Source organism: Tursiops truncatus, chromosome 3 (genome assembly GCF_011762595.2).
Source record: "Tursiops truncatus isolate mTurTru1 chromosome 3, mTurTru1.mat.Y, whole genome shotgun sequence".
Classification (NCBI taxonomy): Eukaryota; Metazoa; Chordata; class Mammalia; order Artiodactyla; family Delphinidae; genus Tursiops; species Tursiops truncatus.
Window position 1 is genome coordinate 77,787,506 of NC_047036.1, and position 25,562 is coordinate 77,813,067.

Genomic DNA, 25,562 nt, shown 5'->3' on the forward strand with positions numbered 1-25,562 from the left:
ATAGCATTTGGTTTCTTGATTTTTGCAGCTCAACTCCTTATTCTGATACTTTATAAATAAATTAATTTGAAACACAAACTCACTCAGATGTATGGCAAAAAAAAAAAATCTCTCCTCTCATATCCTGGAATTTCTAAAACAAACTTAATGGGACAAGAAAGCAAAATTTTCTATTCATTTTAAATGTATTTTTAATTTCATTTTACAGGATAAAGATGGAAAACCACTCTTGCCAGATGTTGAAGAAAAACCCAAGGTTCGGAAATAAGTGTTTTTTGGTACTTAGAAAACAATAGAACTGTAAGGTATAAACAGATAATTTTGACAGACCAGATCTCACTGTAGAGACTTGCATGACAGCCTACTATTAAGGAAAGAGGAACTTTTGACAGCAACACCTGGCTTAGATCTCTGACTCTTTTTCACATATTTTAATGATTATTTATCTCATGAATTATTACTAAAATATTACAAATTTACAGGTGATGTTTGTTGAACATTAGGAGCCGTTATCAAGAGGGCCCTTAAATTAGGTTGTTAGCACTTGGTTTGATCCTAATTACAGCATCAGGTGCTCTAATGATTCTATGCTGCCTTTACTTAATTTGGTGTTAATCAGCATAGTTACCTATCATGATGATATTAAGCAACTACATTTATTAGTCACTTACTATGTGCCTGACACTACACTAAATGGTGTTGTGTGTTATCATTTTGAGTCCTCACTGAATGAGGAAGGCACTATTATTATTCCCATTTTACAGGTGAGGAAATTGAGACACAGAAGGTTTCTGTAAATAGCCCGAAGTCAAACAGCTAGGGAATAGCGAGGCTAGGACTCGAAACTCTGTCTATCCAACCCTGGGGCCCAGCTTCTGAATTACATGCCATTCTGTCATAGATCAGAGCATGTGGAGATTTTGACTAATTACAGTAAACGAATAATACCACTTCACCTGAAGGAACTAGGGATAGCAGAACTTTCCTGCCAAAACCGCATGTAGTCATAGGGAAGGAGTATATGATCTATGTTTCCTCTGACTTATTCATAAGGAAAGTCGCTGGAAGTAGGAAAAACCATCACATAAGGAAAAACGATAAAGATCTTCATTGGAACAAACAGGCAATCTTATTTGAGCAAAATTACTCTGAAATTGAAGTATCAGGAAAACTTTTAACTAAATAAACCATTAACATGTTTGTGGTACTGAGGTGTTTAGTATTCCTTATTTGTTGCATGACACTTACCTTACATTGATAAATGAAACATATACCCTGTATAAATTAACTTTTGGTTTTAGATCCTACAATATGACATAATATGTGTTTACCAGAAAACCTTTTTCTCTATGAAAGCTTTTTTCTTTTCTCAAAGTAAAAATAATTTTCTTCATATTATATAATATTTCTTATGTTACAGCCCCTGAGTGAATCAGAACTCATTGATGAACTTTCAGAAGATCTTGACCAATCTAAGTGTAAAGAAAAACAATCTAAGCCAACTGAAAAAACAGAAGTACGTTTCTAAAAATAAAGATCGCTAGTTTTTGTTGTTTTTTAATGTTTGTCTATAATCTTAAAAATGTGAGACCAAAACTTTTAACAGGAAGTGGCTGATAAAAAGGCCCATTTTGCCATCTTTTTTCATATGCAGTTTTCATCTTGCCTGTTTCTGGATGTGCTTTATTTTCCCAGGCTGACCCTCATATTCTTGCAGTTTAAGCCCTTTAGTTAATTATTCCTTCAGGAAGGCATTCACACCCATGCTTTTCTTTCCATTCCTGCTTCTGTAACTGACCTAGTTAAAGTTGTCATCACTCGTCACCTCAAGATGGCAATGGCCTGTGTCTTTGGTCTCCTTCCAGCCCATCCCATATGTCCACCGGCATTATTCTTTCTCAAGCATGTTTGTAGCCACAACATTCCCCTGCTCCAACCCTCAGGAGTTCCCATTCCCTACAAAAAAGTTCCTGCTCATGTATTTGGGCCCCAGCTTCCTTTCATGCCAAGATGTGTCCCCCTATCACTAAACTCAGATTGTAAGTACTTGTGTGTCTTCCAAGGCTTTTCTCATATGGTTCCTTCTGCATAGAATAACCTCTCCAAATTCTAGATCAACTAAAATCGTAGTCATCCCTTTAAGGCTCAGCTAAAATATGGCCTTTGTCTCCTGCATTTCCCTCCCCAAACCTTACCACCCTTCCAACTCTTGTTAAGCAGAATACAACACACCAGGGAGGTCTGTCATGCTTTCTTTATATATCCCTGTTGAGGCATGTTGCAAACAAGATTTTAGCTGCACTGGTCTTTACTTCTAACATTTATACATATTTTTAAATAGTAAATTCCTTGAAAGAAGAGCTCATGCCCTATTAATGATCATCTGCTGAGCACCTTGCATACAGGATAGGCTTCCATAAATGTCTGGATTAAAAGCAATCTGTTTGAAATTTTACTCTTGTAACAAAATAGCACAGTGATTCTCAAACTTCAGTACACATCAGGATGACGTGGAGTGTTTGTTAAGGCACACATTACTGGGTCCCAACCCCAGAATTCCCGATTTAGTATGTTGAGGTGGGGATCAAGAATTTGGATTTCTAACAAGTTCCCTGGTAGTGCTGAGGCTGCTGGTCCAGGGACCTCACTTTTAGAACCCCTGGGATAGTCTTACTACCTTGCATTTGTACGTAGCTATTTACAATTTACAGGGTGCTCTTAGATATATAAAAATGAGGTATTTAAATAAAATATTGTATTGCATTTATAATTGGTATATTATTATTGTTACATATTATGTGATGGCAAATAATATGAATAATAATAGTTGATAAAATTCACTGAGCTTACTGTGTTCCCAGGTACTATGCAAAGCACTTAGCCTGTTTTATCTCATTCAAGGCCCCTATCAACCCTTGAGATGTAGGTACTATAATTGTCCTCATTTTGCAGATGTGCAAACTGTGTCTCAGAGAGGTTTAGTAACCTACCTAAGGGAAGAGGTGAAACCAAGGTGAAGTAATGGTAGCTGAAGAGTTTCAGCATGCCTTGACTTATTTACTGCTCAAAATCCTTGGGCATTCAAGAAAGTCATGCTCACAGCATATGGTGTAGCAGACTGTATTGTTGGTCTATCATTGTTCAGTCTTAATAAATTTCTAAAAATTCGTCATTGTACCTGCTTCTTTCTGCAGGAGTCTCAGACTGCTGCCCCTACTCCTGTGGAAGCGGCCGTGCCTCGGACCTCCTTGTGTTGTGTGCAGTCGGCCCCGCCCCCGTCAGCCTCGGCGGTGAGTGGTCCTCTGGGCACTGAGAAATGTCTTGAGAAAGTAATGTTCTTCCTCCTCTCCTCTTTCTGCTGTGTATTACCGTCATATTACTTTATTCTAACAAAATAAAAATAAAATCTTAGATAGCTATATTATCCTCTGTTTAGGCTTCTAGGAGGAGCTAGAAACTCAGGCTAGATTTAAATTTTTAATTCAACTGCTGCAAACTGTTTTGTTTTGTTTTGACCTTCTGAAATTGTTTCTAGCTCCTCGGCTACTGTGGTTAATCATGCTTCTTCACATTCCTGTGTCTTTCAAGCTGATTTGGTGTCCCACAAATAGCCCGATATTACTTTTTATTGACTCTCCTGGTGGAATCATCTGTACCTTTGTCATCATGACTCCTCTCGCAACTGAAGGGAGACGGGTGGACTCACTTCCTTTCCCCTTCCTTCTTTTCTTGCCTCTCTCTCACTTTCTAATTTTTCTATAAAGTATGATATTTAACTAGTTGAATCTGTTTTCTTTGGAATCCAGTGAGTTTTGTTTCCATTAGCAGACAGAATCTGACTCAGAGAATAACAGCTGATGGAACTGTGTTTCGTTAGTACAGACTTAGTGAATCTACACTCTGAGTAACTAAACTTGTTCTAGATGCTTTGCAATATCTTCTCATTAAATTTTCACAAGGACACTGAAGGCTCTTCTGATCATGTCTCTCTTATAAACGAGGGAAATGAACTTCAAGCTGACCTTGAGCAATTCACTTGACCTTTCAGAACCTCAGCTGAGATGTAAGATATGGCCCCTGCTCTCAGCCCCCTTCAGGTCTAGTTTGGATATGGGCCAGGTTCAGGCTTACAGTTTAGTTTGATCATTCTCATATGGGAAAAGGGCAGCAGGAACGTGGGTGAAGGAACTGCTTTCCAGGAGGAACTCGAAAAGGTTTGCAGGTGGAGAACAGGATCCTGCCGAGAAGTGGGAACAGCACGGTTCTCCTGGGGAGACCAGCAAACCCAGGACAGCCCAGCACAGAGGTGTGGAGCCCTTCAGGTATTGGGGTATGTGCATTTAGTTGTTTGAGAGAAGAGGGCCTTGAAGAAGATGTAGGACAAGAGTCCTGGGTACCCTGAGTGGCTGCTTACTGCCAGGGAAATCCTGGGTGCCAGCTGCGAGTCCCCTCACAGTCCAGGGTCTCCCTCCTGCCTTAGGACGTGACCTCCTTTTTATTTGGCGGGAGAGTCTCAGGGTACCCTCCAAAAACTTTTACATTGTGGTATTCAGGCACAGGCCACAGTGGTAAAGAACAGGAGAGGAAGAGAGAATCTGGGAAGAGACTGGTGGAGGAAGTAGGCACAGAGGCAGTGATTGGAATCAAAAAGACAGTAGCCAATATTCCAGGGCAGAACTCTTGTGACCTAAACATGTGTCATCTACCTGTTGTGTCAACTGTGACTGCCAGGGCCTTAGAGCCGAGTTAGTTCCTTTCCAGCTTTATCCTGACTGTAGAGAGTTGAGCATTGGATTTTTAATGGAGAGGAAAAAATAAAAATAAAAAAAAAAGAGCTCTTGTTTTTCTGTTCTCTGACTGCCTTTCCTGGGCCTCGACTCCACCAACTCTGGTTACCACAGTTGCCGAGTTTATCATCACTGAGGTCAGTTGGCATTTCTGGGACTGTGACACCCATGGGAGCCAGAAAGAATAGCCGCAGAGTGTGATAAAGGTCAGAGAACTCAAGAGAGGCTGGAGGATCAGTGAGCAAAAGGAAACAGAAAGCCCAGGGGAAGGAGATGAATGTCTGCCCTCTGCAGTTCTTGTTGTAGAAAAAGAAAGATTATTGAGCAAATCCAAAGACCTGAGTTCTAGTTCTGAACCTGACAACAAAAATAGAAGCTTTGGGGTTTCCCTGGTGGCGCAGTGGTTGAGAGTCCGCCTGCCGATGCAGGGGACACGGGTTTGTGCCCCGGTCCGGGAAGATCCCACATGCCGCGGAGCGGCTGGGCCTGTGAGCCATGGCCGCTGAGCCTGCGTGTCCGGAGCCTGTGCTCCGCAACCGGAGAGGCCACAACAGTGAGAGGCCCGCGTACCGCAAAAAAAAAATAGAAGCTTTTGTCATTGGTCCTGTTTCCAAATTCTTTAGCTCTTAAGACTGCTGCTTCTCCTAGCTTTTCTAACTCGGTTTCACTTATTTCTTGAGCCAAAGGGCACAGGCTTGGGAAGCAGTCGTTTCCAAAGATTCTGCAGCAGAGAGTAGAAAACAGAAGTGTGAGCAGGTGACTTGGATCAGGTAGCAATCAGATTGCTTGGCTAAGACTTGGGGACTGCTGCAGCTCTTAGTTACAATCCCAAGCAGGTTGGAAACATCAGGGATGTTTGTTGCCCCCCAGAATAAAATCTATGCAGTGTCCAACCACTAGATGGTGATAAATCACTTTCCACTTGACGGCCCTTTTTTCACTGGTGATCTTTACTTTTGTGGTGCAGCTTAGCAACACTTTTCTTACTTAGGACGATGGCTAATCTATATAAAACAGAAAGACGCTTTTCCTCTAAAAGTCCAATATGTACTCCATGTGAAGTCATATTCTTTTACAATAAGAATAATCTTTGAGACTGTTTAATTCAGGAGCTTTCATACTTTTGACCAAGACCAGAGTTGGAAATTCATGGATTCTGCAACCCAGGACCCACACAGTAGAACAATAGTTTAGTAAATGATACTTACCCTTGGTACGCATGATGCATTCTATTTTATATTCTTCATTTAAAAAAAGTCCTGACCATGAACTACTAAATTGATTTTAAGAGCTCATCATGTATGGATCATGACCTGTGGTTTGGAAAAAGCTGGATCTAGTCCTCTCTTTAGCCCACACATAATTTATCCTTTATTTTCCCTTTATGCCGTTTATGTTCTGTGTTCATCCAGTTTCATTTTAAATACCACTGTGGTCAGAGCTCACTATATCACAGGGAGCACATTTCATTTTCAACAACTGGACCCCAGGTAGACTGTTCTCATTGGGCCACTCGGGTTAATAAGTCACAGGCCGTCACCTGAACTGGCGTGAATCCACTCTGACCAGTAGAAGCCACGTAGAGGACGCAAGCTTCTGTGCCTCAGTAGAGGCTCAGCCGAAGCCGTTGCCTCCGGGGCCCAGCTGTTTCACTGGGAAGAGTGTCCTCTCGAGGGCTTTTCTGAAAGCTTTCCTGTGCCATCTCTAAAACAGTCACATAAAGATCACTTCTTTCTTCTTTCCTGGCTTTCAGCTTCTGTGTGGTGTTACCCATTCTCTTAACTTCCTAATTTCTGAACCAAAACGTGGGTTAGATCTTAAAAGTTTCTCACTGTCAGTACATAAATTGCACACACTTGATGTTTAACCTAAGAAACTTGCTCTAACTTTTAATACTTCAGGATTTTTAAACATAGATTCTAATTCAGTTGATTTTTTAGATGATTAAAAGATGACATGTGCTTCTTATCTAGGCCTGAAATAAGGCTATGCCCATCTGAATTGTTTGTTGTAGTCTCTTTTAAAAGGAATGCTTAACCACCTACTTAGTATACCCCCTGGTGTGCTTTTAGAAGGCCATGGGGCCACGCGATGCTGTAGAAGCCTTGGCTGGAAGCCTGGGGATAAAGGAAGCTGGTCCAGAAGTTGGAAAGCCTATGGAGGATGAAGTCAAGGTAACGGCAGCTCAGATACTTCTAGGAAGGAGCTATCGTTGATCGCCCTGACTCCCCAGATAACTCAGTCATTTTTTAGAATTTCCTACAACACATGGCCAGCTGTCTTTCTCTGTTATTGTGCATGTCCTGTTTAATAAGCAAACCCTGAGTAAGCATCAGTGTTTAGGTGCAGCAGTGGATGGCTGGCGTGCACATATCAGAGTTCTTAGTCTCACCTTGTCCACCTGCAATTCCATTGCTGAGGAGTCAGGAGAGAAGTGGCACTGCCTCTACCGCTCCTCACGACTGCCTCTTAGCCCAGCAGGCTAAAAGTGGTGCTGTCTGAGCCTGCTAAACCAGGATACAGTGTCAAAGATGGAGTTGCTGTAGGAACCTAACAATGGATTTGTTGACCTCAAATTTAGTCACTCAGGCCTCCACTTATGAGAAAAAGATGTATTAACAATGAAAATGGTTTCATTTTTATTCAGGAGAAAGCCAAAGAAGAAGATCGTGAAAAACTTGGTGAAAAAGAAGAAACAATTCCTCCTGATTATAGATTAGAAGAGGTCAAGGTAAACAGGCTGGGATCTTTTTCTAATTTATTTTAATTTATATTGAATTTCATGTACATGAAAAAGGGACATGCGAACAGACCTGGGATATAAAGATCACGTTTCTTAGTATTTCTACACCAAATAGTATCAGTTCACTAATATCCTGTTTGCACACCAGCTAGGAAACTAAAATATTCCTAAGTGGCCTTTTACTCCTCCCTTAGGTGAAAGAAATATAATGTCTTAACTACCTAATTTTTGCCTAATAGGTGGCCTGTTAGAATACCAGAAGCAGAGAAAACTTAGGAAACCTTCATACAGATAGGAAAACCAAAATGAGCAACAATCACTTCCTGAGGAAAGATTTACAAACCTTAAATATAAGTTGACAGATAAGAGAGCCTACTTGACACTGAATATAGGGAGTGATAAGTTGACCCATTTCTTTTCTTTTGAACGTAGCTTGTACAGACCAAGTGCCAAGGGGGAGGCCACTACTTAAGAGATATGCCACTTCATGGATAATGCAGGAAAATCAGATTGATGCTCCTCGTATGCAGCAGGTGTACTAGTCCATTTATCTGGCAAAGGCAGGAAATATACTGAGCTTTCCCTGATTGAAAGTTTATTATTCTGGATACCTTTAGTCTGCTTCCTTTCTGCATTTCACAATTCAGTTGAAACCACGGACTTCCTATTCATTTCGGCTTGTTTGTTTGCAAGGTTCTTAGACTATGTGGCCCTTAAGCAGCTGTCACATTTGAAAAAAGGCTGGTCAGGTGCCCGTAACTCTCTTCAGAGTAGGAGGCTGGTTACTTTCTCTCTCCTTCTGCTGAATTTTAGTAGCAGTTTTTAAGAATGCAGCTGATTAGCTTTCCTGACCGCTCTATTCTGCGGTAGTTTCATCCTTCTCTGAACTTGTTGATCCCACCCATTACTACTTACCTGTAGCTTTATAGCATTTCCAGGTGCTGGCTTGATCTCTTGTTTAAATCCTGTTGTTCTTCTTCAGCTCTGCTCCCATCAGACCTCTTCAATAGATTCAGCTCCCTGAGGGTAGACCACAGGTTCCCCCTTCCAGACACGGGATGATCTCAGTTTGAGTGTGGAGCAGACGTGCCCTCGCCCCTGCTCCTGTGTGTCACTTGGGAAATGTGCTGCCTTTGCAGCTAAAGGATGGTGGAGAGCAAGCCTCAGGCTATTTCCGTCCTCACTGAACAGTGGTCAGAAGGTATATGTGAACGTGCAGAGGAGGTGGAAATGGGGGTAAAGGAGTTTGTCAAAAGGGAAGCTGGTGATACTCTCAACCATTGCATCTCCTTGAATTTTAACAAAACAAAAAACACCTTGACCACTTTATCAAGAGAAGTACACGGTTGACCCTGGAGCAACACAGGTTTGAATTGTGTGGGTCCACTTATATTCGGATTTTTTTCAGTAGTAACACTACAGCACTATACCTTCTCAGCTGGTTGAATTCATGGATGCAGAACCACAGACACAGAGGGCCGAGTATAAATTATACACAGATTTTTGACTGCTTGGGAGGTCCATGCCCCTAACCCCCGTGTCTTCCAAGGGGTTAACTGTGTGTTTAAAGAGAGAATCTTGCACTTCTTTTTGCGTGTGTAGATACATGGGATTTACCATTTATTTATAAATCTTCTTCTACTGAAGAGCCCCAAATGCTTTAGCGATTTTGTCCTGTTCCTCAGAAGTGGCACTCAGAGTCATTTGAAGGTTGGCATCATCTGAGCCTCAGGGTGAGCTCCCCGAGGGCAGGGATGTGTCTGTCCTACTTTCTGTGGTATTCCCGGTGCTTAGTAGAGGGCTTGGCGCAGAGGTAATTCAGGATGTGCTGCCTCTACAGTTAACCAGCTTTTTCAAGGCAACTTGTGCAAAGCCCACTCCCCAGGCAGGTGAGGGTCTCATCCCCGTGCTCCCTCAGTGTCCTGTGCACACTGTCACAGCCCCACGTGCCACGCACTACATTAACTGTTCACGTGCTCCCCCTACAGTAGTGTGAGCTTCTGAGGTTGGCAAGCCACGCTCTATCCGTTTGCAGCCCCCGTGCCTAGGGAATGCCCAATGTGTGCCAGCTCTTTGTTGACATGAGCTAATCAGAGGATATTTCCTGGTGAGAGAATCTACTTCCTGAAATGATGAATCAAATTTGTAATGTACAATATCATCAGGTATAACCTGTCGACCTCTTATAATGTTTACAAGGTGCGTACGTAGGATACACGTGAAATGACCCAATGCCATGTTTCTGTCCCCCTGCATAGGATAAAGATGGAAAACCACTACTGCCAAAGGAGCCCAAGGAACCACTCCCAGTAAGCAAGCCAGTTTTCCCTGAGTGTGTCTCTCTCCTTTGGCCCTGATGGTTAATGCGGGGAGGGCATAGCTTTCTGTGGAATGAGTTGATCAGCATATAAACAGTGACAACATTTTGAAGAGACTGATGAGGTGGTGTTTGTTGATACATTTCCTGGTTCTTTGCAGCCCTTGAGTGAAGACTTCCTCCTTGATGCTTTGTCCAAGGACTTCGCCGTTCCCCCAAGCACTTCACCTCTTGTAAGTCTTCTGAGATTCCTGGTTTTATTTCCGTACTTTTAGGGTAGCAGAAATAAATGGAAACTTGTGACTTAGAACCTGATGTGGGAGCTGAGGAAACAATCACAAAATTAATGGCCCTCAACCCACTGTAGCCATAAAAAATGTGTTCCATTTGAAATATTGGTCCAGCACAGTGGATGTTTTCGACCGTGTAACTAATTGAACCAATGAGCATGCACTCTATCACGTATACCTATGAAAAGAGAATTTAAAATTGAGTTGTCCAATACATTTGAAAAATAAATGCATAAAAATATGAAAAAATACTGAAAAGCATTTTTCAGTATTTTTAGGGAAGATTAACCCAACTAAACACCAGGATTTATTAACAGTAATGACAAAAAATACAGTTCTGATTCAGAAAGCGAAGCCACAGGCCAATGGGAAAGAAATCCAGAAATGAACATAAATGACAGATTCGGTGTTTCTTTAAAATGAGAAAAGAAATCATTATTTCAGAAAGATTCTAGAATAATATACCATTTAACATTAAGAAAAAAATGATACAGCTGAAGCTTCTTCATCCCATATACCAAGTATTAAAGCAACAGTAGCACATAATTTTATACCTAATACATGATCAGAATTAAAATGTGATAAATCTCTAATTTAGGCAGGCAAGGCCATGGGAAACAGGCATGGCCATTCGTTGCTTGTGGCACTGTGAATTTCTAGCAACTTTGAGAGGGCACTTGGCAGAATATAGCTAGCACCATAAAAAGAGCCACTTCTAGAACTTATTCAGAGCAATCAATTACAGAGAAGAAAGCTGAAAACTCCAAACAACCTAAACGTGCAACAAGAAATGTATAAACTACAGTACTCTAAATCAGTAGCTTGTTGAACGTTTGGGATTAATAAATGGGAATAGGAAATTGTATAAAATAATGTATGGAATAGGACGTAGAATAAAAATGGCTCTTAAGATGCTGTGTTGCTGTGCTTCCATTTGGATCAAGAGAAAAACAATCAAAAAGCTATACTGAGAGTTGTATTTAAGAGATGGTATGTGGGCATAATTTGCATACACCATATGACTGGTCAAAATCTTTTTTTTGTTTGTTTTCTTACAAAAGCAATGGGAAGATGCTAAACTTTCAGCTGTCATCTCTGAAGTGGTTTCCCAAACCCCAGCTCCAACCAACCACTCTGCAGGTCCACCCCCAGACACTCCGGTAAGCAACAGAGTTTATGAGTACTTTCTTCAGCAGCAACAAAAAGGAGAAAGAAAATAGGACTCCTCCTCAGAGTAAATGAAAATCAACAAAATTGTTAGGAAGAACAGGCACCTTCCGTTTCAGAAGAGGTAAGACTGGTGAGACAGGGAGATGACAGAGAATATCTAAAATGATTAAATATATAAAACAATGTATGTGAAAGTATTTTACACACAGTGAAGGAGCTTAATATTGTTGCTTTATTAGAATTGAAGTACAATAATGTGCATTGTGTATATGTTCAGATTATTAGATTTTTAAAAATTATTTAGCTTTCCTGATCATCGATGTTCTCCTCCTTTATATTTTTCCTGATCCATGCTATAAATACTACTCATTATTTAACCTCAAGTTTACTTTAAGGAATTGCTCAGTGTTTGAGCTTCTCTCTGCCCCCAAAATTCACAAACTCCTCATGGAATAGCATTGTCTTCCTCCCATTCACACCAGTAAAAACTTGTCATTTTCATGCTAGTAATAGAAGAACCTTAGTGTCAATATTGTTTTAATTATTTACATGTTCTGAGGTAAGACTGTGGGACCAGAGCTTTTCCAGACTTCCTTGATGGATTTTCTTTGCAGTACCAAATTATACATTATCCAGGAGACCACGGCACATCAAAAGATAAAGAAATCGCCCTAAACCAGATCCCCATCTCCTTGGTTGAGAAGAAGTGCCCCATCTGCTAGTTGGAGATGAAGTAGCTTTAGTGAAGTCAGCTATGCTTCCTTTCCTTTTGATGAAGCATCAAAGCTTACTTAGTGCTGTACTCTGAGATTCTGAGTGAATTTTCATCCTGTTGGGTTAATGTGGGATCATCTGAGAACATCCAGAGGCACAAATGACAAAGCCCAGACCCAGCTGTGGGTAGCACCACCATTAGCTGCTATAATCCTGGGCTCTAATGAAGCACTTAAAACCAGTAAAATGCCCTCTCTCCATGTGTCTATGTGTGTGTCTGTGTATATACACACAGCCACAATGACAGAAGTCCCTGTGCAACAGAAAGGAAGGCTGCCATTTACACTTCAATTCTTTTTTTTTTTTTTTTTTTTTTTTGCGGTACGCAGGCCTCTCACTGTTGTGGCCTCTCTCGTTGCGGAGCACAGGCTCCGGACGCGCAGGCTCAGCGGCCATGGCTCACGGGCCCAGCCGCTCCGCGGCATGTGGGATCTTCCCAGACCAGGGCACGAACCCGTGTCCCCTGCATCAGCAGGCGGGCTCTCAACCGCTGCGCCACCAGGGAAGCCCTACACTTCAATTCTTAATACTCAGATTCTAGGGGCCCCTGTGATTGAGGCTATTAATGAACGTCCACAATCAAAAGCCTTTTTGCCTTTCACAGGTATGTTTTAGAATGACACCTTTACCATCACTTTTCCCATCAGAGTTTCTAGTGTTAGTTAATATTTTGTTTGACGATATCATTAAAACTAGGTATAAATCTTTCTTTACAGGAATACACTTGGGAATCAAAGAGTAAACTAAGCTATCATAATTCATGTGACTTTTCTTTGCTGGGAACATACTGTTACATATATTGAAAGCATCCTAAGACATAGTTTCTAGAAGAATCAGGCCAGGAACCCCATCTTTTTAGGGAGGGACCTATTTTCTCAGAAGAGTAAGACATCCAGGGGTGGGGCGGGGTAGACAGGTGCAGACAAGTGCTGAGAGTGAAAGACGAGAAGGAGCACCAAGCAAGGATCGCCGATCCAGCGCCTCTGCCCACCTGCCCATCTCCCTGGTGACAACCCCATAAGCTTATAGAAGTCTTAGTGGCAGTGTCAGGGCTGCACTCCAACAGGTGACCTCATTTGGCTAACCAGTGACTGATTCAGATTTACTTTTTAGCGGAGTGACGACAAAGAACTTGACAATGCCCTGGATCAACTTTCTGACAGTCTCGGGCAAAGACAGCCTGATCCAGATGAGAACAAACCCCTAGAGGATAAAGTCAAGGTAAAAGAAAAACAAATCATTAATAAGTGAAAATGGAAAGTTATTATAGCACAGAATACCCTACCCTCCACACAAAGGGGAAAACCCGCTCTGACTTTGCCTGGAGTCAGTGAACGGTTGGATAAGTTCAGCCTCTGACTTTGCCTGGAGTCAGTGAACGGTTGGATAACTTCAGCCTAATTTTTTCCTACTCCATGGTCTATGTCGTGTCTCTTTCCTCTCTGAGGTCTGTGCTATGGCACAGATTCAGGCAAACGTCCTGTTCATGAGGCTAGACTTTGTGATGATGGAAAAGCCGGCCCTGCTTTGTTAATTTTATTCTCTTCCCACATTTTTTCTTGGTTGTATCTGGCAGTAAGTTTATCATACATATCTGATGCACACATGTGCATTTTTTAGGTTCACAAGTTGTGTAACTGTAGTGGCAGAGTCTTCCCTAGCAGTCGTCCCTGCTATCGAAACTAACTGCATTGGACCAGGAGTTCAGCACCACAGAGGTGTCCACAAGGTGCAGACTCTTAATGCTATATATCTTGTACAACATGTAGAAGTGTACTTATTTACACTTAATATTCAGTACTTAACAGTCCATTTAGCTTGGAACCAGAAAGGTAACGTCCCACACAAATCTATGTCTCAAAGACAGGGCATTTCAAAGAATCCTTAGGTCTCGATTCTACCATTGTCATAGGAATAGCGAGGTGAACTTAACCTGTATTTGAAAAATGAAATTATAATGATGCAGAAAAATAAAATCTGTACCCCACCCCTGGGATGGGGAGCTGTTCCTGAATCCAGGACCGAGAGACCAGCCACGTCCCACTGAGGCACGGATGCTGGGAGGTGGGTACTGCTTACTCAACAGCAGGTATTTGCTCACCTGCAACACAAACAAACAGCACGTCCCTTCAGATTTGCTCCTGTCCTGGTCCTTCAGGGCTCCTTATAAAGAGGCAAAGTTGTAAATAGTACCTCTTAAGTGCCAAAGTACAGCAACTTGATTTTTTTATTTAAAAAGTGAAACAGTGAAAGATATTTCATAACCGTGGGTTTTTATCTCCTTCCATGGTTTCTGAAGATAATTATTTAATCGTTTACTTCCATTTAAGATACAGGTAGAAAATTAATAGGTGTGGATTGACAAACAGAAGCACTGGGTTTACTTGTTTCCATCAACTGAAAGTCTGTTGACATTGTTGTTCTCTCGCTTACCAATTTAAAAGAGACCCTACTTTTTTTGCCTCAGAAAAGTCCAGTAAATGCTGAATGCTGCATTTTAGAATGTACTCTCTAAGTGAAGGCGGAACTGAATCGTAATTATATACGTTCAATGTTTACAGGAAAAAGTGAAAGCTGAACACAGAGACAAGCTGGGAGAAAGGGATGACACCCTCCCACCTAAATATCAACATCTCTTGGATGATGACAAGGAGGTAAATGAGGGCAATGTCTAGGTTAGATGGATATATGCTCCAAAGCGTTTGAGATCCACACCTCACTTGAAATGAATAGGAGGTACACTGTAACAATAGCATAAAAATGTAACATGACTGATGTTTTTAATCTGTCCCCACTGAGCAGGCTGTCTAGCATTCTGTTTAATATTTATTTGAGCCAGTACTGTTGGATGTTTACTGCGCTGGGCACTGTGGCATAGAGAGTTGAATAATGTTCATTCACTCACTGATGCTTAACAGTGATTCTGTGGCATGTACATATATGAATTCTCCTTGCAAGAAAAGGCTATAAAAAGAATGATATTTGTAATCTTGACTGAAGCAGAGTCTCTCTGTTGAAGGAGAACAGAAAAAGAGCTAGTATTGGAATAATTCATAGGGCAAATACGACCCCTCCAAGACCTGCTGTCTCTCTTTCTTCTCCTACAACACCACCTGTGCTGTTGAGAGTGAAGACAGACAAAGCCATATTCCCAGTCACAAGTCCTATTTCTCTATCTAAATGCACTCCGTCAAGAAGTCTCTGTCTTTGTCTCTAACATGGAAGCCAGTTTCGCTTAGGTCAACCTGGTCTGTACCCTACCCCTTCCTATTTGGCTCTTAGTTGCAAGTCCATTAGATGTTAAATAACCCTTTCCAGGTCTGTTCACCCAATAAAAAACAAGGAAGTGTAAATTACATCTTTCTCATTCTGTACTGATGCATGTGAGGGGTTTGATGGCTGTGGTTTATAGAATATTATCAGCTGCAGTGTCTTCTGTTACAGGAATCTGTTCTCCTCGCTTGTGTCGAATAGTCACAATAGCAGCTGTGCATCCTGCTAGAATCCTCCCTGCTTTGATAGTCGCGTGTGACTCTGCTGTATTCTTTAGGAAATGTATTATTTAGTAGCCTTGCCTTTGCAGATGGGAAAAATCCCTGATGAGTTGTCCTTGTAATCTTCACTGAAAAAAATCTATCTGTAGACCATTCCTTCCCAAGTGTAATAAGCTATAGTAGATAAGCATATAGTCAATTAGTAAATAAGACATAAAAACACAAGTTACTTTTTGTAACATTTTAACTAGAATTATACAATGACAAAGTTGCTAAAATAGTGTTTCTTTCACTTCTAGGAAAAGACTCACCCTTGCATTTTCTCCAAGGCTATTGAAATAGTTATAGGGTAGGCGTTAAGCAAAGCTGGTGAAGAAATGATAGGGACACAGGTTTATCAGTTATGCAAGTCTATACAGTCGTCCCTTGGTGTCCATGGAGCATTAGTTCCAGGACCCCCAGATACCAATGTCTGAGGATGCTCAAATCCCTTATATAAAATGGCATAGTATTTCCCTGTAACCCTACACACATTCTCCTCTATACCTTAAATCATCTCTAGATTACTCAGAATACCTAATACAATGTAAGTGCCATGTAAGTAGTTGCCAGCATGTGGCAGATTCAAATTTTGCTTTTTGGAACTTTCTAGAATTTTATTTCCCTAAATATTTTCGATCTGCCGTTTGGTTGAATCTGCCAATGCAGAATCCACAGATGCAGGGGGCTGACTGAACTCCATTTCAAGTCACTGGATAAGAGATTATATAAATACCGACTACACCTAAGTAAACCTTTACAAAAATTTGTTTAACCAAGAGTCTGCTTTGTTTCTAAGGGCAAATCAGCGACGCCACCTACAAAGAAACCCGAGGCATCAGAGGTAAATACCGTATCCGCGTATTTCCATAAAAAAGATTTTTTTAAACTCTAGCTGCGACTTTTATATTTTAGAAATCTGAAATTCACTGAATGCCTACCTTGTGCTTGGTGGGATGCCAAGGCATGTGTGTAAGAGTGTATTATTTCTGTCTTCCCAAGTCCATTCAGGCTAGGCAGTTCCATTTTCCAGGTTAGAAAATCAAAGCTCAGAGAATACAAAGAAACTTGTGTAAAACAGTAGAAGAAAATAGAGCTGGCAAGATTTTCCTGTTTTAAAATCTCTCTTTTGTAATACACTAGTCTGTTAGGAAAAGAATGTCAGCAAGGTTTTCTATTAAACAAACATATTTTCACGGATGTGGGGAAATGTCCTACGTAGCATCTTTGCCTTGTGCTTCTTCCCTGATGGTTATTTCTGTTAAAATCTCAGAAAGCTGCAGATGCCCAAGACCCCATTGATGCCCTCTCAGGGGACTTTGACAGCTGTCCCTCAACTACAGAAACCTCAGAGAACACAGCAAAGGTACTGTGCTCTTTCCTATTGACTTGCTTTGAATGTCTATGTATACACAAACACACACATAGGTATATAATACATATATAATTTTATATTGTAAAATAAACTGGTTAATGCCATCGAGAACTTGAAAAGAAAAAAATTCTATAATTCTGCTACTCCACAAACACTATTATTTGGTATATTTCTTACCTTTTTCCATATGTATATTTTACATAGTTGTACTTATTGTCCACATATAATACATTGCTTAACATTATTTCTTAAATGTTTTCCATGTTGCTTTATGATCTCCATAGCTACCATTTTTGATCGCCACACTATATTGTTGTACAACAGTAATGCTTCATCTGTGTTCATTTAAAATGAGAGCAGTCCCTCACTATATACCACGCCCCGTGCCCTCTGGGGCTTCCTCCCCTTTTCTGCCCGGAGCAGCTGGCTGACTCTCCTACTCACCTGTCAGGGCCCAGTTCAAACATCAGCTTCTCCTGGAAGACTTCCCTGTCTGCTTCTCCCTTCGCAGATCAGGGATGTTGCCTACGTGCCCTCTCTGCACTGTGGGTTACCTGTCACATGTGCATCACACCACTGAGCTGCATGCAGCAGTGATGTGTCTGGTACCTCTGTGCTCAGCATTAGCAAAATGCCTGGTACACAGCAGGTGCTTAAAACATGATCAAAAGCGAATGAAAAAATGTGTAATCCATCAACTAGAGGGAAAAGTGACATGAGTGCCCTTCATTGTTATTTCAGAAAAATTAAAATTGCACATCTCTTTGCTATTGTTTTGGCTGTTATTAAACATATCTCCCAATCAATCAATCAATCACTGAATTGTCAGTCTTGCCCATCTTGGGTGATTTAATTTCTAGACCACATCAGCATCCTCTCTCTCACTCCTGGAACTTCATAAATAATGCCTTTCTGGTGAATGGACTTTCTTTTTGTAGGACTTGCCCTAGGCTCTCCCTGGTTGTTACATTCTCTTCCATAACACTGAAAACAAACAGTGTCCTGTTGGCACAGAAAAACCAATCCTGATAGAAACAAGCTGTTTTGGTGAGCAAAATACAGTCTGGGTGAACGAGCATCATCAGTGTGACTCATCTTTTCCTCATTTTTATCCTTTTTACCCGCCACCTTGAACACCTCTGTGTACTTTCAGTGTTGTTCGAAAAATCATGACTAAAATACTCAATTTAATTAAATTGGAGATTCCAGGCTACTAAAAAGAATAATCTGGATTGATTTGATAGCAGCAGCAGTTAATTGCTAGATGGAGTGTTGATAGCAAGAGCCTCATTACATTTCCTTTGCTTTAGGACAAAGACAAGAAGACTGCTTCCAGCTCCAAAGCACCCAAGAACGGGGGTAAAGCAAAGGATTCTGCAAAGGTAAACTGAAGAGTAAATAGACTACAAATTAACTTGGCAATGACATCGAGTGGTGTATCCCTAGTCAGTTAGTTTCTGATTGGGACCTATTCAGAATAAAATAATTTTTAAATACTATCTGTCCCCTAGCATGTCTTGGTAAAGAAATTGAAGTTTTAGAGACATTTAAAGTAACTGATACTTTCGAAATCCGAGTGAACATTCTTAACACAATTGAAGTTTCCTGCATTCCTAGCCCTTGTCACACAAAGTCCCACTGTCAGCTGTGCTAGTCTGGAATGAGTGCAGGCCCTCTCCCCTTCATCAGACCCCACAAACCTCATGCTCTCTCATAGCTGCTTTCCCTCACTGTGTGCAGATAGCCTTGCCTTCTACTTCAAAGAGAAAATCGAGGCTGCCTTGCAGAAAATAACCAAGATCCCCTTCCTACCTGCCTCCCAACAAACCCTCTCCCCTCTTGCCCTGCAGCCCCTTCTTTCTCTCAGGGGGTCAATAACTCTCTCCGGTATCTTTGTCTCAATTCTTTTCCCTTGTAATACAAACACATTCAAATTCTTTCATAACTTCAAAAGCCCTATTTCCCTCCATCCCTTCACCTCCTCGAAAGATTTGTCCCTATGACCCTGCTTCCTCTTCCTGAGCTCTGCCCGAGAACAGCAATGACACGCTGGTTGCTTTATCGCTGGTACCTTATCTATCCTTAGTTTACGTGATCTCTCAGGTATGCTCTTAGGCATCAGAGTTGATGCTGTAATGGACTGTGACTTCGGGGAATGTTGGGATGGGTGAATCTATTTTATGCCTTCAGCTCTCCAAAACCCAGACTGCCACTTCCTACTCCACATTTCCACTTGGATAAACACTGACAGTACAGATCCATATACTATATTTCATCAAATCTAAATCACCATCAGTTATATATCATTAAGAAAAAATGTCAACAACTTGATTATGATGTTATTCATCATAACAACCAGCAAATTAAGACATGTTAAAATGTGTGTGTGTGTGTGTGTGTGTGTGTGTGGCAAGGGAGGTGACACCACCAGGGAATGTGGTTTATATGAATCTTGGAACATGGAAGTAGTATATGAAATTGAGAAGATCTTACAGTTTCTGTGATTCAATCTACTCACATTAAATACTAGTAGTCTTTCCTCCCAGGTGATATCTAATTTTTCACATTGCTCTAGAAAGCAAAACTAAGACTAATGAGTAGAAGTTATAGGGTCTGGTTTCTTAGAGTTGGGCATTAATTCAGCACAACACTTGGAAGTTTCCTATTAAAATTACTGAAACTGTGGCCAGGGAAGGAATGGAAATTGGATTAGAAAACTTCTAGGTCCCCTCCAATTCTAAAAACATAGGATTCAAATGGTTATGACTATGATCCCAAGTATAATGAGAAATAAAAGGTACAGGTTTAAAAACAGTAGTCCAGCTGAATCAAAACTCTTAAAAAACAAGATAGTGAGTTCCAGTTCAAGATGGTGATGTAAAGAAGATCCTCAACTCACCTTGTCCCATGGAAACACCAGATCTACAGCTGCATATGTGACAATTTCCTCTAGGAAAAACCCCCCAAATTATCCGTGTGACTCCTATTTATCTGGCAAATGAGAGAAGGCTGGCATCAAAGAGGGTAGGAGAGGCTAGGACACAGTCTCAACATAAACTCCACCCCAACACAGCAACCGACCATCAGGAGCAAACTCAAAACTTCTCCCTGCAGATCAAAAAATTTGAAGCCCACATCAGCACCCAACCTTAAAGACCACCTGAGAAATGAGCCCCCAAAACATCTAGCTTTGAAAGCCCATGGAGCTTGTGTCCAGAAGACCCACAAGGCTACAGCAAACTGAGAAACAGTTCTTAAAGGACTTGTGAGCTCTGACTCATCTGCCCACCCCAAAGCAATCAGAGATACAGTTCTTGGCCGGCTACCATCCCCAGAGTACTGCACAGACAGCAGACTAAAACATATACCCCCAGTCTTTCTGTGTAAGAGGCCTACTTGCTTGTCCTGGAGCTTTGGCCTGAGGGGCAGGCTTCCGGTTTGGCACACATCTAGACACCTACGGATGTGCTCTTAGGAAATGTAAGCCATCTTTGTGCTGTTTCTCCACCTCGCTCCAGGTCACCAGCATCTCCTAGAAAGGGGGCTTATACACTCATCTAGCAGCCCAATTTTTGTAACTGCCACCCAGGGGACACTTGCTGATCACCTGGCTCTGGTAGCCAGCAGGACTTATGCTTCTGGTCCATCCTACAAGACTATATATATTTGTATATTTTAAAACCTGCTACCTGTGGGACTGGCTTCCATTCAGCCTGAATCTAGGTGCTGAGATTCTCCCCTTTGGGACACTGACACACACACGCACACCCTCAACTACTGTGAACCACTGAAAATAAAATAGGCAGCTTGAACACTTACAATGTTTTGAGAGACGATCAAGAGTTAGGGCAGGGTTTAACAGTAAGGTTCATCTCCTACCTGAGGCCACTCCTTTAAGACTGGGAGAGGTGGTTGTTTTATCTAATGCACAGAAACCAACACAGAGAGTCAAGGAAAATGAAGAAACAGAGGAGTATGTTCCAAACGATTAAAACCTCATGATAAAAATCTTAATGAAGTGATTTACCTGATGAGTTAAAAATAAGTCATAAATTTGCTCACCAAACTTGGGGGAGGAATGGATGAACACAGTGAGAACTTCAACAAAGAGATAGGAAAATACAAGAAAGTAACAAATAGAAGCCACAGAGCTGAAATATACAGTAACTGAACTAAAAAACACACTAGAGGGGTTTAACAGCAGACTAGAAGAAGCAGAAGAAAGGATCACTGAACTCAAAGACAAAGCAATGGGATTCACCCAATCAAAGCAGCAAAAAGAAAAAAAATGAAAAAAAAAAAAGTAAAGATCACTGAAAGGACTTATGGGACAACATCACACAAACCAACACAGACGACCATCTGCATTCCAGGAGTCCCAGAAGGAGAAGTGAGAGAGAAAGGGACAAAGAACTTATTTGAAGAAATATGGCTAAAACTTTCCCTAACATGAGTAAGGCAACAGACAACCATATTCAGGAAGCCCAGAGCCTTCCAAATAAGAACCCAAAGACACCCATATCAAAGACACATTACAATTAAAATATCAAAAGTTAAAGACAAGGAGAGAAACTTAAGTGAACCAAGAAAAAAATAACTTTTTACATACAAGGGAACTCCCTCAAGACTCTCAGCAGATTTTCAGCAGAAACTTTGCAAGCCATAAAGGAGTGTCATGATATATTCAAAGTGCTGAAAGAAAAAACTTCCAAGAATACTCTTCTTGGAAAAGTCATTCAGAATTGAAGGAAAGAACAAGTTTTTCCAGTAAGCAAAAGCTAAAGGAGTTCATCACCACTAAAAAAGACTTCTTTAAGCTGGAAAGGGTGCTAATTAGTAACAGGAAAACATATCAAAGTATAAATCTCACTGGTAAAGGTTAACATACAGTAAAATTCAGAATAGTCTAATGTTGTAAAGCTGGTGGATTAATCACTTATAAAGCTAGTATGAAGGTTAAAAGACAAAAGTAGTAAAAATAACTATAATTATAATAATTAATGGATACACAGGATTAAAAGATGTAAAATGGACATCAAAAACATAAAATAGGGGGTGGGGGAGTCAAAATGTAAAGCATTCAAACATAACTTGTTATTGACTTAAAATATAAATGTTAAGTTGTTATATGTAAGCCTTATGGTAGCCACAAAGTAAAAACCTATAGTAGATACACAAGAGAGAAAGAGAAAGGAACCTAAGCATACTACTATAGAAAATGATCAAATCACAAAAGAGAGCAAGAGAAGAAGGAACAAAGGAACTACAGAACAGCCAGAAAATAATTAACAAAATGGCAATAAGTACATACTTATTAATAAATATTTTAAAAGTAAATGGGCTAAATTCCTCTATCAAAAGACAGAGTGGCAGAAGGGATAAAAAAGCAAGACCATCTATATGCTGCCTACAAGGAACTCACTTCAAATTTAAGGACAGACTGAAGAGATGGAAAAAAATATTCCATGCATATGGAAACCAAAACAAAGCTGGGGTAGCTATACTTACACCAGACAAAATAGTCTTTAAAACAAAAACTGTAATAAGAGACAAGAACAACATTAAATAATGATAAAGGGGTTGATGCACAAGAGGATTTAACATTTGTAAATAGTTATGTACCCAACATAGGAATGTCTAAATATATAAAGCAAATATTAACAGATCTAAGGGGATAAATGGTAGGGGACTTTAATACCCCATTTTCATCAACTGATAGATCATCCAGACAGAAAATCAATAAGGAAACACTGGCCTTAAATGACATGTTATAGCAGTTGTACTTAATAGCTATATACAGAACATTTGATCCAGAGCCACAGAATACACATTTCCTCAAATGTACATGGAACATTCTCCAGGATATATCATATGTTAGGCCACAAAACAACTCTTAATAAATTTAAGAAGACTGACATCATATCAGGCATCCTTTTTACTACAATGGTATGAAACTAGAAATCAATTATAAGAAGAAACTGGAAAATTCACAAACATGTGGATTTCATAAACAATATGCTACTCAACAACCAATGAATGGGTTAAAGAAGAAATCAAAAAAGAAATTAAAAAATACCTTGAGGGCTTCCCTGGTGGCACAGTGGTTGAGAGTCCGCCTGCCGATGCAGGGAACATGGGTTCATGCCCCAGTCCGGGAAGATCCCACATGCTGCAGAGTGGCTAGGCCCGTGAGCCATGCCTGCTGAACCTGCACATCCAGAGCCTGTGCTCCGCAACGGGAGAGGCCACAGCAGTGAGAGGCCCGTGTACTGGGGGGAAAAAAAAAAAAAAAACCTTGAGACAAATGAAAATGAAAACACAATATACCAAAATTGATGGGATCCAGAAGAAGTAGTTCTAGGAGGGAAGTTTATAGTGATAAATGCCTACCTCAAGAAATCAGAAAAATCTCAAACAACCTAACTTTATACCTCAAGGAACTAGAAGAAGAATAACAAATGAAGCCCAAAATCAGTAAAGGAAAGGAAATAACAAAAATCAGAACAGAACTAGATGAAAGAGATTAAAAAGACAATAGAAAAGATAAATAAAACTAAGAGCTGTTTTTTTGACAAGATAAAGTTCAGAAAACCTTTAGCTAGGCTGACCAGAAAAAAAAAAAAGAGGACTCAGATAAAATGAAATGAAAAAGGAGACATTACAGCTGATACCACAGAAATACAAAGGATCATAAAAGACTGCTATGAACAATTATACACCAAATATTGGACACCTTGAAGAAAGAAACATACACCTACCAAGACTGAATCATGAAGAAATAGAACACATGAAAAGACCATTACTAGTAAGGAGATTGAATTGGTAATCATAAACCTCCCAACAAACAAAAGTCTGGGATCAGAGAGCTTCACTGGTGAATTCTACCATACATTTAAAGAAGACTTAAAACCAATCCCTCTCAAACTCTTCCAAAAATAGAAAAGGAGGGAATACTTCCAAACTCATTTTACAAGGCCACCATTATCCTGCTACCAAAACTAAGCCAGGGAACCAGAAGAGAAAATTACAGGCAAATATCCCTGATGAAAATATATGTATAAAATCCCCAACAAAATATTAGCAAACTGAATTCGACAGTACATTAGAAGAATCATACACCATGATCAAGTAGAACTCATTCCAGGGCTGCAAGGTGGTTCAACATCCGCAAATCAGTCAGTGTGATGATATGCCACATTAACAAAATGAAGGATAAAAATCATGATTCTCTCAATAGATGCAGAAAAAGATCTGAAAACCCACATCCATTTATGGTAAAAACTCTCCACAAAGTGGATACAGAGGGAACATACCTCATCATAATAAGGGCCATACATAACAAACCCACAGCTATCATCACACTCAACGGTAAAAAGATGAAAACTTTTTCTCTAAGATCAGGAGAAAGACAAGGATACCCACTCTTGCCACTTATTAAACATAGTATTGGAAGTCCTAGCCACAGCAATTAGGCAAGAAAAAGAAATTAAAAGCATTCAAACTGGAAAGGAAGAACTAAAACTGTCCCTATTTGCAAGACTGACATATTATATAAAGAAAACCCAAAAGACTCCACCAAAAACTGATAGAATAAACAAATTCAGTAAAAGTGTAAGATACTCTTTCTAGACACTAATAACAAACTATAAGAAGGAGAAATAAACACATATATGCCATTTATAATGGCATGAAAAACCCTCAGAATAAATTTAACTGAGGTGAAAGACCTATCCAATGGGAATTATAAGACAGTAATAAAAGAAAGTGAAGAAGACATAAATAAATAGAAAGTTATTCCATGCTCATAGATTGAAAAAAATATTGTTAAAATGTCCGTACTACCCAAAGCAGTCTACAGATTCAGTACAATCTCTATCTGTACTCCAGTGACATTTTTCATAGAAATAGAAAAAATAATCCTAAAATTTGTATGGAACCACCAAAGACCCCAAACAGCCAAAGCAATCTCAAAAAAGAAAAAGGTAGAGGCATCATGCTCCCAAATTTCAAACTATATTACAAAGATATAGTAATCAAAATAGTATGGTATTGGCATAAAAACAGACACATAGACCAATGGAACAGAATAGAGAACCCAGAGAATTCCCTGGCGGTCCAGTGGTTAGGACTCTGCGCTTTCACTGCTGAGGGCATGAGTTCAATCCCTGGTCAGGGAACTAAGATCCTGCAAGCTGCACGGCACAACCAAAAACAAAAAATTGAGAGACAGCCCAGAAATATGGTCAATAATTAATGATAAAGGAGCCAAGAATATACAGTGGGGAAAGGACAGTCTCTTCAATAAATAGTGTTGGGAACTGGACCTCTATCTCAAACCATACACAGAAATTAACTCAAAATGGGTTAAAGACTTGAATATAAGATCTGAAACCATAAAACTCCTAGAAGAAAACATAGGCAGTAAGCTCTTTGACATCAGTCTTAATAGAGATTTTTATGGACTTGACACCAAAAGCAAAGGCAACAAAAGCACAAAAGTAAAAACAAACAAGTATAACTACATCAAACGAAAAAGCTCTGCACAGCAAAGGAAAACATCAACAAAATGAAAG

At 40.2% G+C, this 25,562-nt stretch overlaps 1 protein-coding gene across 11 annotated transcripts in view; it reads left to right on the forward strand.

Annotated features, from left to right (window-relative positions):
- CAST (calpastatin) overlaps positions 1-25,562 on the forward strand; it is a 129,492-nt gene that overhangs the window by 99,238 nt on the left and 4,692 nt on the right. For all 11 annotated transcript variants that reach the window (XM_019929667.3, XM_019929668.3, XM_019929669.3 and 8 more), the window contains 13 exons: positions 209-256; positions 1,421-1,516; positions 3,195-3,290; positions 6,860-6,961; positions 7,435-7,518; positions 9,789-9,839; positions 10,009-10,080; positions 11,199-11,297; positions 13,195-13,302; positions 14,643-14,735; positions 16,414-16,458; positions 16,888-16,980; positions 18,300-18,371. In XM_019929667.3, the coding sequence (XP_019785226.2) occupies positions 209-256; positions 1,421-1,516; positions 3,195-3,290; positions 6,860-6,961; positions 7,435-7,518; positions 9,789-9,839; positions 10,009-10,080; positions 11,199-11,297; positions 13,195-13,302; positions 14,643-14,735; positions 16,414-16,458; positions 16,888-16,980; positions 18,300-18,371 (1,059 nt within the window). The remainder of the gene's footprint in view (positions 1-208; positions 257-1,420; positions 1,517-3,194; positions 3,291-6,859; positions 6,962-7,434; positions 7,519-9,788; positions 9,840-10,008; positions 10,081-11,198; positions 11,298-13,194; positions 13,303-14,642; positions 14,736-16,413; positions 16,459-16,887; positions 16,981-18,299; positions 18,372-25,562) is intronic.